This window comes from Haliotis asinina, chromosome 15 (genome assembly GCF_037392515.1).
Source record: "Haliotis asinina isolate JCU_RB_2024 chromosome 15, JCU_Hal_asi_v2, whole genome shotgun sequence".
Classification (NCBI taxonomy): Eukaryota; Metazoa; Mollusca; class Gastropoda; order Lepetellida; family Haliotidae; genus Haliotis; species Haliotis asinina.
The window spans coordinates 27,214,345-27,227,821 of record NC_090294.1 but is presented as its reverse complement, the minus strand read 5'-3'; the positions used below and the strand labels follow the sequence as shown (position 1 = coordinate 27,227,821).

At 38.7% G+C, this 13,477-nt stretch overlaps 1 protein-coding gene across 1 annotated transcript; it reads left to right on the top strand.

Annotated features, from left to right (window-relative positions):
• Window positions 1-647: 647 nt before the first annotated feature.
• Window positions 648-9,064, top strand: LOC137264843 (2,3-bisphosphoglycerate-dependent phosphoglycerate mutase-like). The gene is made up of 6 exons (XM_067800187.1): window positions 648-977; window positions 2,427-2,636; window positions 3,516-3,599; window positions 5,766-5,864; window positions 6,834-6,942; window positions 8,172-9,064. The coding sequence occupies exons 1-6, from the start codon at window positions 765-767 to the stop codon at window positions 8,291-8,293; spliced, it is 837 nt and encodes a 278-aa protein (XP_067656288.1). The 5' UTR covers window positions 648-764; the 3' UTR covers window positions 8,294-9,064.
• Window positions 9,065-13,477: the final 4,413 nt, after the last annotated feature.

Below are 13,477 nucleotides of genomic sequence, written 5' to 3'. Positions count from 1 at the left end.
AATATTCCTGTAGACAGAACGGGAGTTGATTTTCTTCAGAAAGGGTAGAATAAGTCAGCACATTAACATTACGCCAAGACTGGTATCATGTTGTTTTAAGGTGTAGGCAGAATGGAACTGTAGGCATAAAAGGGACGCTCCCTGAACTCTGTTTAGTCAAACACGTATGTAATCAGAATGGTAAATGATATAATTTGTCTCAATTTGGTCGAATACAACATTTTCCCCAGTTCTAGGTGCAAAACGTCAGACACGGTCATACATTACGAGTATTCTGTAGACCAGGGACAATCTATTCTCGATATAGGCTCCCTGATTAGACTGAGCGAGGCAGGCTTTACGGCTCTCTTTCCATGAAGGACAAACCCTGCAAGGAGTGTACATGTATACTAAGTGTTTCATCTGCTTTGTCGAATCATTAAAGTAAATAAAGTAATTCCACAGATGCCAAATAGTTGCTAATATTTTGGGCAGCATCTCTACATTTTTAAGCATATCTTTGTAGGCTGAATACCAACAACGTCCCAAAACATAGATAAAACCCTCTTTTACATCGTTGCCTTATTTGGTTTTTCTCGCATGGAGGTACGAACTTGCAAACGAATCGTACAAAGATAAATAGATATCTTGTAAAATGAATTACCTCCCTTCGAATTTATGGCATTGGGAACTACTGTTTTCGTTTAATATACACTCGGTGCAAAATGCACAAGCAAGCTGTTTACCGGAGATAACCGAGATGTTCCGAATCATATGCGGATCATATGCCAAGGACACCACCGTCTCAAGGTCGTCCTCTCGAACTTAGATCATACTCGACCATGGCCACTAAGGAGGGTAGCACAAAACCAGTGAAATACACCCTGGTGCTTGTTCGCCACGGCGAGAGCGAATGGAACAAACTCAACAAATTTTGCGGATGGCACGATGCAGATTTATCTGAGACCGGCATTGCAGAGGCGAAAAGTGCAGGAGAGGTGACATTTTCTTATTTTGATTGCTCTTGACTTTCGATCATTTACATTATGTATGTGTACAAAGCAAGCAGAATATGATATGGATTGAGATCCGTCCAAATATGATTTAATGATGCGTTAATTTAGCCAGATTCATTGATAGTTATGTAACAGGAAACAATATTAGTGGATGTCTCATTTAAATAATTTAATGACATTGACAACCGTTCAGATTTTACAAATTCCAAGACGTCTACAACGCATTTAATGTAATGTAATCAAAGATGTCTTTGTTGTTCTAAAAAGACTGATTAGACCGCAGATCAGCACATGCACAGACGTATTGATTTCATAATGAATATCAAATATATGAAACATTTCACATGAATAAATATTAACTTCTTGTGACTAGTTAATGGAAATAAGTTTCATGAAATCAGTACGTTAGAAACATCAGTACTAGTTGGTATATGTTGAATACCCCGACTGTCAAAACAATCTACAGGGTTTCATGATATCAAGGGTATAGCCAATAGTGTTGGGAATTGGTTAAATCTCATAATTAATGATTGGCTGATTAATAACATCCGATTATTTGCAAATGTCGGTGCAGTTAGAGAATTCTGAATACTTAGTGTCACGTCACCCTGACCCTAAATGCAAACCCTAAATCTTACCCAAACCCAAACCCTAACCACACATTAACTCACTTGCTTTCAAAGATTACAGAATGTGTCTGGTATTCTGTAGTCTAGCCTAAATATCACATCTTTAAAGGATGGCTGGTATGCTAAGTAGATACATTTACTGGAGTCTTTAAGATAAATTCAGTCATGACTTAGAAATGTAACAGACCTTTCAACCTTGTGAAAAATATAGTTAATGTAAACATTGTTTGTGTCTGATTAGAGAAAACATGATCGATGGCCTGGTCATTTAGTCACAGCGACCGTATCATGCAACAAATACTTTATGTGGTGAATATGATATGTATCATGAATATTGGATAGCGAATGCAAATAATCATTTATGAATACAAATAATGTAGTTAAGTGATTGATGCACGATATGGAATTCCCATGCTGACAGTGTATGGCAACATTCACTAATAAATCGTAAGTAATAAAACAATGTTAGGCGTGTATTTTTGTTTATTTACTGACCTCAAGCTTTGAAAAGACATTGATGATTAGCTGGCTGTCTGACCTGTAGACCTTATCGTTAGTCATTGTTCATAATGCCGCTTTAAGTCGTGAAAGATAACGATGAAAACATACTTTAATGTACAAATCATGTGTGCCATAGGGGCATGCTGGTAATAAATTAACTGTGCCATTTCAATTTTAGCTGTGTCATCGGTGCAATGGCACTAATAATTTTGATCCCTGGACATGGATAAAACTGGTAAAAAACAACTTTGAATTTTATACAATATGAGAGTGAGAAGATCTTTGAATTTCATTACTACAGATCCTTAAAGAGAAGGGTTTTGAGTTTGATGTGGCCTACACCAGTGTATTGAAGAGAGCCATCAAGACACTGTTCCACATCCAAGATGTAACTGATCATCACTGGATCCCGGTTAAGCGATGCTGGCGCCTTAATGAACGCCACTATGGAGGACTGCAGGGGCTGAACAAATCTGAGACTGCAGAGAAACATGGTGAAGATCAAGTGAAGGTATGCAATATCAAGGATCATCATGCATAACAGGCATCGATAATTGTTAATTATTTATACGTTGGTTATTGGAAAATTTATTAAAAAGTAAATTTGAGGAAAAGTGTCATTCAACATATATCATGTCCCTGGTGAGAGGTTGCATGTTTATGCATGCAGTACTAAGAAAATGAGAGGATAGGATAGCCTAGTGGTTAAAGCGTTTGCCTATTGAACTGAAGACATGGGTTTGATTGCCCACATGGGTACAATGTTTGACGCCCATTTCTGATGTCCCCGCCCTGATATTGCTGGAACATTTCTAAAATTGGTGTGAAACTATACTGACTCAATCACTATAAAAAACAGCATTCTGAAGATCATTTTCAAACAGTTCATCAATAAATTGTGCCTTATCATGTGGGTTTGTATATTTTGTGTGTGTAAATTTAACATTTTATTCATTAAAATAGTTTTTGTTTGAAATTCCGCTCTGCATTTTGTTACAAAAAATATCACTGCATCCAAATGCTTTGAAAAATGCTGTCCACACAACCTATTAAAGCTGTGTTTGCACTTGATCATGCTAATGTGAGTAGTTTCATACAAGCCTTGTGGGTAGTGAAGTTGAAGCATTTGCTTGGCACGACAAAGACCTGGGTTCGATTGCTTAAATAGGTTAAATGTGCGATGCCCATATATGGTGTCCCCTGTTGTAATATTGATGTAATATTGCAAAAAACAGTGTAAAGTCATACTCATTCATGCGCCCACCAATGCACCCACCAACCCATGCATGCACCCACCCACTCATGCAAGCCTTCTGGTACACTGATGCTGATAATGCTGTAGAGTAGGTAAAAAGTTTGCAGTTGATGGAGGATCTTGTGTCTGTTTCAGATCTGGCGGCGTTCCTATGACATTCCTCCTCCTCCTTTGGAGGAGAGTGATGAGAGATGGTCAGGAAAAGAAAGGAAGTATAATGTAAGCATGTCAGTGGCTCTTGTGTAGTTTTGAGGTAACAGGACCCGTGAAGGTCACGGGGTAGAATAGGCCTTCAGCAACCCATGCTTGCCATAAAAAGCGACTATGCTTGTCGTAAGAGGCGACTAACAGGATCGGGTGGTCAGGCTCACTGACTTGGTTGACACGCCATCGGTTCCCAATTGTGCAGATCGATGCTCATGTTGTTGGTCACTGGATGGTCTGGTCCAGACTTGATTATTTACAGACTGCCGCCATATAGCTGGAACATTGCTGAGTGTGGTGTAAAACTTAACTCAATCACTCACTTTAAGGCAACGGAGTGGCCTAATGGTTATTGGTCAAAGCATTCACACATATTGCCGAAGACCCATGTTTGAGTACCCACATGGATATAATGTCAACTGCCTGACATTGCTGGACTCTAGTGTAGTTCCAGTTTGTCAATTTCTGTTTTTCATATCCACTTCCAATCAAGCAGTGAGTCAAGAAATTGTTCCCCTCCTCCAGAGTGCATACATTCCATTTTATACATCTTGTTTGGAGGGGCTGTGGGGTACCCTAGTGGTTAAAGTGTTCACCTGTCACGCCGAAGACCCGGGTTCGATTCCCCACATGGGTACAATGTGTGAAACCCATTTTCTGGTGTCCCCTGCCATGATATTCCTGGAATATTGCTAAAAAAAGCAGCGTAAAAAAATACTCCCTCACTCACTCTTGTTTGGATCAGTTCAGTGGAAAACACTTGTTTTTAAATATTCATGAATATTTGATTCTGGTAATGCATAATTATTTGAACAGATATGGTTCAATTCACTGAATATATGAGTAAAGTGTAACAGCCCTGGAGCAGTCATCCTTTTCTGTAATGTAGGTCTCAGGGTGTGGGAATGCAGACACCTGTGTTATTCCTGATATATAGTCTGTTTGCAGTGAAATATACAGATGAATTTTACTTTAAACAAAAAACGTAAATCAAAGTGAAATTGAGAATGCGAATCCTCATAATTTTACGATGCCAAATCACTGTACCTAAGGTGATGTTGGTAATGTGTGTTACCAGCATCCCAATATGGCAGCAGGTAGATTGCTTGGCAATTATTTCCAGTGATTATTTATTATACAACTCAACCAAAATCCAGACTTTTAGTTACCAACATTCCTGCACGATTTTAGGAATGCTTATTAATCAACACAAAGACATTAATAAGCAAATTCTGTGCATTCAGTGTATTTGCACCATCAAAGTTTAACAGTGTGCTAAATAATTTTGATGGTATACACATGGAAGATAGTCACTGAACGATCCCTCTGCAGCCTTTTGGGGATCCTAGTAATGTATGTTACCAGCATCACCTTTGGTACAGTGCAAATGAACATTTAAATTTCAAGAATTTATTCAACTCAGGATAAAAGCTGTTTAACAAATGGTCATAGATTCAAAATACTATTATTGGTTTGTATTTACAAGGGGGTCAGTACACTATTTGGAACAGTGAAATAAATGCAAGTGCGGCATGTGATGAGTATTCACTTAGACCAACCCATCTTATCCTCGATGTTTCATTTCATGTGCGTTTTACAATGCCCTCCAGGATGTCATGAGCTTGTCATGAGCTTGTCATGAGCTTGATGATCTCACAATGCTGTGACATCACTGCGCTGCACCTCAAATGGTAGTATTGTGCTGAGATGTACATTTTTCATTGAAAACTAATGAAAATTGATTTTTGATGATAGATAGATTCTCACCCTTGTGTCTGCTGATGTCAGTTACCACTCATTGATAAATGTATACTATCTTTGATATTCGTAACTTTATCAACTTGTGTTGATATAATTGATATCGATAGACACTTGTTGACACTCACTGATAAATGTAAAAATATCCTTGGATATTTGTAACTTCATCAACTTGTGTTTATATATTTGATATCAGCAGACACTTGGATGAGATTCTCTACATATTATTGATACTTGTCTTTTATGTTGTTTTTTTTTAACCCTTGTCACAAATGATTTAATGGGTTTTGGGTGCCTTCAAAAAGCAGAATTATGTTTGTTGTGTCATAAATTTAACCATGATATCTATACTGTTGGCAATCAAGTCCACGTAATGTCACAGCACTCATGTCAGTGTACGTTGTGTTATGTTGGATCCTGCAGGATCTGCCAAAGTCTGACATCCCTGCCTGTGAGTGTCTGAAGGATACAGTTGCCAGGGTGATGCCCTATTGGGAGAGTGACATCGTACCCGACATCAAGGTAAACTACGCCTCAGCACTGTCTTTGATTGTATCCATGGAGATCCGTGTTAAAGCTGGTCATCAGTAATGTAGCTTTTTGGAAGAGCAGGGGTTCCAAATATTTAAAAAATCCACTTGCCACAGGGCAGTTGACTTCAAGAAATTAACTTGGTCTGACTACTTGTCCTTTTCCCTTGTTTGTATGACATAATCATGATGGTGCAATTATGAAAGAATAAATCAGCAAGGTATTTGGTGTTAATGTTGACTGGACTATTTATCGAAAAGTGATAATAGCTACAATTTGAGCAGATACGAAATGAAATCCACGTTTATTTTTAGTTTGAAACCAAAACTGGAAATTACCTAGTAGCCCACTGACAGTGGGATATCATTATTTGATTGTGTGATGAAATTTTTGAAGCCCTGTAGGGGACAACTAACAGGATCAGGATGGTCAGACTCACTGACGTGGTTGAACCATGCATTGTATCCCAGTTGCATTGATTGATGCTCATGCTGCTGATCACTGGATTGCCTGGTCATACAGCTGGAATATTGCCGAGTGTGGCGTATAACTAATCACACTCATTGCTTGATTGTCCAGTTTTGTATAACCATTCTGTGTTGCTCTAAATCATGAGACCACTTGCACAAAGCATTAGGATATCTTTAACTCCCATCCTGTAACATTAAACATAGAACAAGGTTTGAATGAGGGTGTATAGGACCCACAAGTAAGTCATAGCACTTCATGAGACCTTAGTACTGCCAGTGACAATACAACATTTCATACCTCATGGTGGTTTCATGGTTGTCAGTTGATAGTAATAATCCTTGCAGGAATAACAAACTTCCAATCTCGCTATCACGAAATTAGCCAACTTTTATCACTGTCAACAACTGTGACACTTGGTCCAATCATAGAATTTCAACAGCTGTACAACTAGTGTCTGTCTAGTATATCAACATTGTTTTTTTGTTCCAGGCTGGACGAAGAGTTATTATCTCAGCTCATGGGAACAGCCTTCGTGGCCTGGTGAAATACCTAGATAACGTTTCGGATAATGACATTGTCGGTCTGAATATTCCCACTGGTAAGTTACATAATAGTATTGTGATAATGTGCAGGAAATGTATCCCAAACAATTCTGTATGGGAGTTCAAGTTGCACAGAAGCACCATCTTGGCATATTATGTAAGTAATATATAAATTATGAGATGGTTTCAGGGGGATACACAAAGCCTGCAGTCTAGACTACCAGTTGTTTGACTGTCATTTTTGTGGAAGTCATGGTGGCTGAGCGGGTTAGGTGGCTGACGTTGTGTGCTGGCGATTAAGTGCCAGACTCCGGGGGTGTGGGTTCAAATCCTGGATGGGACTCAACTCAAAAATTATTACAACTTGGACTTTACCAAGAAAGTGTAATCCCAAATATAACATATGTTACATGTTTTCTGAAGTTTTCATTATCTTGGAACACTCTTTGTAGAAGAAAAAGACCCCTGAAAACTTTCACACATAATTTTGAATTCAAATGTTAATTTAGCCTGCTTCCTGTCAAGTTGGACCTCTGATGATCCTGGTTTGGATTTGTCTTCTGCAACCCATGCTTGTCGTAAGAGGCAACATACGGCATAGGGCGGTCTGGCTTGCTGACTTGGTTGACACATTTCATTGTATCTCAGTAGCATAGATCGATGGTCATGCTGTTGTTCCTTGGATTGTCTGGTCATATAACTGGAATATTGCTGAGTGTGGGTAAAACTTACGGGTTAGAATTGATCTGCAAACGATGCTTCTTGTAAGAGGCGACTAACAGGATTGGGTGGTTAGGCTTGGTCACAATTGCGTAGATCAGTGTTCATTCTTATATGATAAAATATATCCCACAATGCACCATTTGGGTTAGCAAGGAAATGTTGTCCTGAAGTGTCTGTTTAGGGGCCAGACAAACATGTTATTTATCTTCCATTCACAAATTTGTTAATTCTGTTGATCTGAGGATTGTCTGGTCCATTTATGATCATTTACAGAACGCTAATGTAGAGCTGGAATATTGCTTAGTGTGACATAAAACTAAACTCACTCACTTACCATTCAGGAATCCTGTCCAACTGTATGTCTGGTCATTTCTGCCCTTAGAGGGACAGTGTGGTAGCCTAGTAGTTAAAGTGTTTGCTTGTCACACTGAAGACCTGGGTTCGATTCCCCACATAGGTACAATGTGTGAGGCCCATTTCTGCCTTTCCCACCCTTCATATTGTTGAAATATTGCTAAAAGTGGCGTAAAAATACACTCACTCACTCACTCTGTCCTTGCAGGTATCCCATTAGTGTACAAACTGGATGAAGATCTCAAACCTGTAAGCAGTGAATACTTGGCTGATCAAGAAAAGGTGAAGGCTGCCATGGAGAAAGTTGCCAATCAAGGAAAAAAACAGTAGAGGGAGAGGATAACCTTGCATGATGCCACATCTTTGCAGTTGACAAAACCCTTTTACCAAAGTGGTGTAACTTAAAGACTTTGAAGAGAATATGCTCATTGTATCAGTGAAGTTTATCACATATATTTATTCTCAGACAGCTTGTTGGCATTATCTCTGTTATTTTAGTTGTGTTCTCCTGGTCTCTTCTTGATGGTTATTAAACCCTGTTTGTATTGTTTCCCAAAGCTGTCCACATATATGTGTGATTCTTCCAGTCATGAATCTGTGCATCTGCAGGTTTCAAAGCAAAACTTGAGCTTTACTCAATAGTATTTGACTCCAATGACCCAAAGTACTTAACTTAACCCATAAATGACAAGGCCTTCTCCATGATTGTTTTTAAATACTGGTATCTTCAAATCACCAAATGTGAAGTGAATTGTGGATTTATCTTCGTATTTTTAACTTGCATACAAAAGGGAAGGTACATGAAGTTTGTATTTGGCCAATGGGTTTTGTACAAAGGGAGATAACTTGGTCATGCATAGCAAGAGTCGGATACAGCTGCTTTAATTACCAGTCGTTTTTGTCCATTATTTGTTCTGTTACTAATGTATAATGAAGTAACTTTACACCATAGTGCTAATGTTTCCTCGTTTCAGGATGGGGTTGTTTGTAGATCATTTAGATGCATTGTGTTTATATAACACTGCAGCAATTCCACATGTCTTATGTATTAACTTGCCTGCATTGTTGAGATAACCATAAAATATACTTTTAGGAGTTACAGATGATTTGTTTTGTGTTTTTTTCCAAGTGTATTGATAATGATGTAACCTGATTGTCAATAGTTTGGGAATTCCTGGACCCTACACAGTGGAAGTTTCAAGTGGAAAACAAAATTTTAAACCAAAATTTTTATGCAACATACATTATGTATGATATTATCAGAGGCCCATATAAGCTGCAAAGGCAGGTAAAATACACATAGAAAATTTCCAATTACGCATTGACAAATAACTGTTGTGTACTGATTACACATTTAAAACTGCTAGATATGCAAGAAGTCTAAAACGTACACAGAAAATATTTATAAAAAAAAAAAATATAAAAATAAAAAATCGTTTGCGTAATGTTAATGACCTCGGTTTCTATCAAGTTGTACTGTCAGTAGGGGATCAGTGACTCTTTATGATATCGTTTCCATTATGTTTAAGTTGGTTCTGATTAGGTATGACAAGGCAGAAAGTACCTGTGTAGTGAAATGACTCAATGACATTATGCTTAGCTGAGTAAAAATTACTGAAATATTTGAAAGCAGTGGGTAAGGGAAAATGAAATACTCAACATTCATGAGACCCATTTCAAAAATGGCGACTACATTGCATAGATCTTATCTGGAGCTTTTTATTCCTTAGTCTCAAAATGGAGGGATGGGCTTCGTTTCCGGAGCACATCTCGAAAACAATTTCACATCTTCTTTGAAATGCATTTTAGACGCATTATAGATGAAGGAAAACTAAGTCAACTTCTTTATTGCAATGGATGCTACGTTTCGATGTAGGAACTAAGCTTGACCAACCAGTCAACAAAGTCCTCTAGACTAACCAACCAATCCACAAACTTGCCTCGACTGACCAACTTGGTTTGCTGTGACATATTCTTACCAAGAATCATGTTAATACGAGCAGAATATTACCTGAGAGATCTGAATCAATCAGGCTGACACTATCTATTTGCACGTGCATGCATGCATGCACAAACAGTTCACACAGGAGTCACACAATGCATACAGGGGTCACAAAAATAAAATGTAAACAGGAGTCACACAGTACATACAGAAGTCACACAAAAATGTATACATGAGTCACACAACACATACAGAAGTCGCACACAAATGTATACAGGAGTCTCACAAACGATACATGTATGAGGCACAAACCAGGTGGACTCGCTAACTTGGTTCACGCGTATCCCATCTGCGTAGATCGATGCTCATGCTGTTGATCATTGGGTTGTGTGTTCCAGACTCGAATGTTTAAAACAACCCCGCAGTCATGTAGCTGGAATATCGCTGAGTGTGGGGTAAACCTACTCACTCACCAACCCACTCACTCACTTACTCTCTCAAACAAGGAAGTATATACAGTGTTCCCAGAAATTATTGAGAAAATCTTTGTTTTTTTTTCTTATGATGCTAAGACTGGAAAAAGTGCTTTCCCTATGCACTAAGCATACTAAATAAGGGAGACAACTCTTGAAGGCTTAGAAGGCAGCTCATTACGTCAAGAGTTATCTCCCTTGTCTGAGCAGACGGCTTCCTGTGTTGACATGGCAGAATTTACAGCAAGAGAGAAAAGAAAGCTCATTCTAGATGATTTTGAAAGGGGTGAGGCTGATGCTAAAGTGTTAGCTTGTAGACATGGTATTCCTCTGTCTACAGTTTACAGAACTTTGAAGAATATTCAAACAGGAACCGGGATAGACCACAAAGCAGGGGCAGGTCGGCCTAGGAAATTCAGTGTTGTGGATCGCCGAAGACTTGGGCAGATTGTGAGTAGGGGCAAATTGAAAAGTGTTGAGAACATCAGAAATGAAATGATTAGCAGAGGAAGTCCTCAGGTATGCAATGAAACAGTCAGGCAGGAATTACAAAGACTTAATTGGGTGAAAAAACGTGGAATTCCCTCGCCGTTGATGAAAGATGCACAAAAGGAAAAACGTTTAAACTGGTGTCGGGCTCATGAAAATCAAGATTGGGATAATGTTTTCTTTTCGGATGAAAGTTCTGTTTGGCTTTTCCCTAACTGTGTGAAAATTTGGACCAAAGATACTGTCAAACCTGTCTACCAGCGACCAAAACATAGCCCGAAGTTTCACATGTGGGGTGGCATATCGGCTCGCGTAGTGACGCCATTGTGTGTTTTCACGGGAAACTTGACAAAAGAAAGGTACGTTGACATTCTAAATGGTCACCTTCTTCCGACAGCACAAACATTGTATGAAGATGATTGGATTTTCCAGCATGATAATGACCCAAAACACACTGCGCGCTACACAAAACAGTGGTTGTCGGGCGAAAATGTTCAAGTTTTAGACTGGCCCAGTTACAGCCCAGACCTAAACCCAATTGAGAATGTGTGGGGAGTCATGAAGGACAGAATAAACCAAAAGGGACTGAGAAATATTGAAGATATGAAGGCCGAGGTGGTCCAATATTGGGATACCCTGTCACACGATTACCTACAAACTTTGATGGGTAGTGTGCCTAGGCGTATTCAGGCATGCATTGCTGAGCGAGGAGGTCTAACAAAGTACTAAAACAAGACTGAGACTGTAAAAGGATGATGTTTTAACATGTTTATGTAAGTAAAACGCCAGAAGTTAATAAACGTAATGAGTTACATGACGCAACATGATTCTCAATAATTTCTGGGAATACTATACTATTATCCAGTAGTTACATCGGCCTTATGTACTCTCAAGAAGCACTGTCGACCGACAATATTTTATTCATATGTCAAATATTAAACATCGAAATGTACCGACCTTTAGATCTCGTGTATGTGGGTTCACTCTGGGCAGATGGCTAGAATACACATTTGCTTAGTAATAAAACATTCAGCGATCAATTATGTCGTCAATGTGAGACGTGTATGCACATGGAGTAGAATGCACATTGTACGTTTAACCTCTCACTGTGCGTTTCACATAGAAGAATTCACTCATTATCGCTGATGCGATGTTTATCTTGAAACTTCAACGAGAATGATGTCTGACAGATATAACGACAAACATATTTGATAGACCTGATCACGCACTTATGCATGGGCTGATCAAGGACGAAGCAGGAGGATGGCATAAGTAGGTTTTGAGACTTTTTTTAAACACGACTTCCCGCTTTCCAGTCAGATATTTTATCCACAAGATAACGAGGGCGGTGGATTAGCCTAGTGTTAAAGCGTCACTCGTCACGCCGACGGACAGGGTTCGATTCCCCATAAGGGTACAATAAAGGAAACCCATTTTTGGTGTCTCCCGCTGTAATATTGACGAAAAATTTCTAAGAGCGGCGTGGAAATATACCCATCCACTAACGCAGTTCCTACGCAATATTGCAGTTGGATGTATTATCGACAGACAGACAGACAGACAGACAGACAGGAAGTTATATTCAGTAAAAGGTCACCAGGCCATTATACAGTCGAATGCATGTACACATCACATGAATGATACATATGACTTTATGAAAATATACTCACATTCTTTACCGCTACACTGAAATTTCTACATCTGAATTTCAAAGGGCAGATCTCAAATTTAAACAAATACCACAATTCAATTTTTTCTACATCTAATAGGGCTTTATGCTGACATTAAAAATAATTTTATGTGAATGTGTAACAACTGAAGTAAACAAAGATTGCTTTGAATTATTGGTGAAATGTTTCAGACAAGTAACACCCGTCCTTAAAACTCATGTTGCATGGATTGTTGCGTTTTGTAATTCAAGTCTTCCCAAAGGACGGGCTGTGGGGGTAGTGGTTAAACTGTTCGCTCGTCACGGTCCCCTCATGGTCTTTAACCATTAGGCTACCCTACTGCCCCAATAATTTGCAGTAACAGGAATCAGACGGATGAGCACTGAATATGTATGTTTCCGCCATCATTGTTGAGATGGTTACCAAAAACAATATTGACAAAAACATTCACTACCGACACTTCCTGATGACTTAAACATCATGTAATGTCAGGGTCATGTTACTTATCAAAACTTGAGAAGTCCCGGATGATGAATTTATTGATTTGAGTTTACCATTTTGTCGATAATCGTTAACTGACAGAAAAGCTGATACCATTAGGTCTCACAAACTTTGCATTCAACAAACAATCCATTACAAATTGAGTTTAACGAGCATGTTTACTTCACCCAAACAGAACTAAACAAAGTACGACGCTACACTTATTTGATTACAAGCAGGTGAAAAAACAACCCAGGTTAAAACTTTTCAAACTCAGTAGCATACCCATGGAACAAGAAGTGTAACGTAATCAATGCCTACAAAGTCTGTTATGTCTATCAATAAGGAAACGCTTAAAGTTTCAAGGTGACAAAATATTCTTTCCAAAGTCTTGTATTAACGGTTCCCCATGTAGCAATGGATCATATGCAATATGAGAGTAATTAACAACATTTTATAT

What these genes read in the sequence shown, in the direction of transcription:
- LOC137264843 (XM_067800187.1), top strand. Translation starts at nt 765, where the DNA reads ATGCCAAGGACACCACCGTCTCAAGGTCGTCCTCTCGAACTTAGATCA. An exon ending in ATGGTGAAGATCAAGTGAAG is followed by an intron (nt 2,637 to 3,515) that starts GTATGCAATATC and finishes TGTCTGTTTCAG; the next exon opens with ATCTGGCGGCGTTCCTATGA. An exon ending in CGGTCTGAATATTCCCACTG is followed by an intron (nt 6,943 to 8,171) that starts GTAAGTTACATA and finishes CTGTCCTTGCAG; the next exon opens with GTATCCCATTAGTGTACAAA.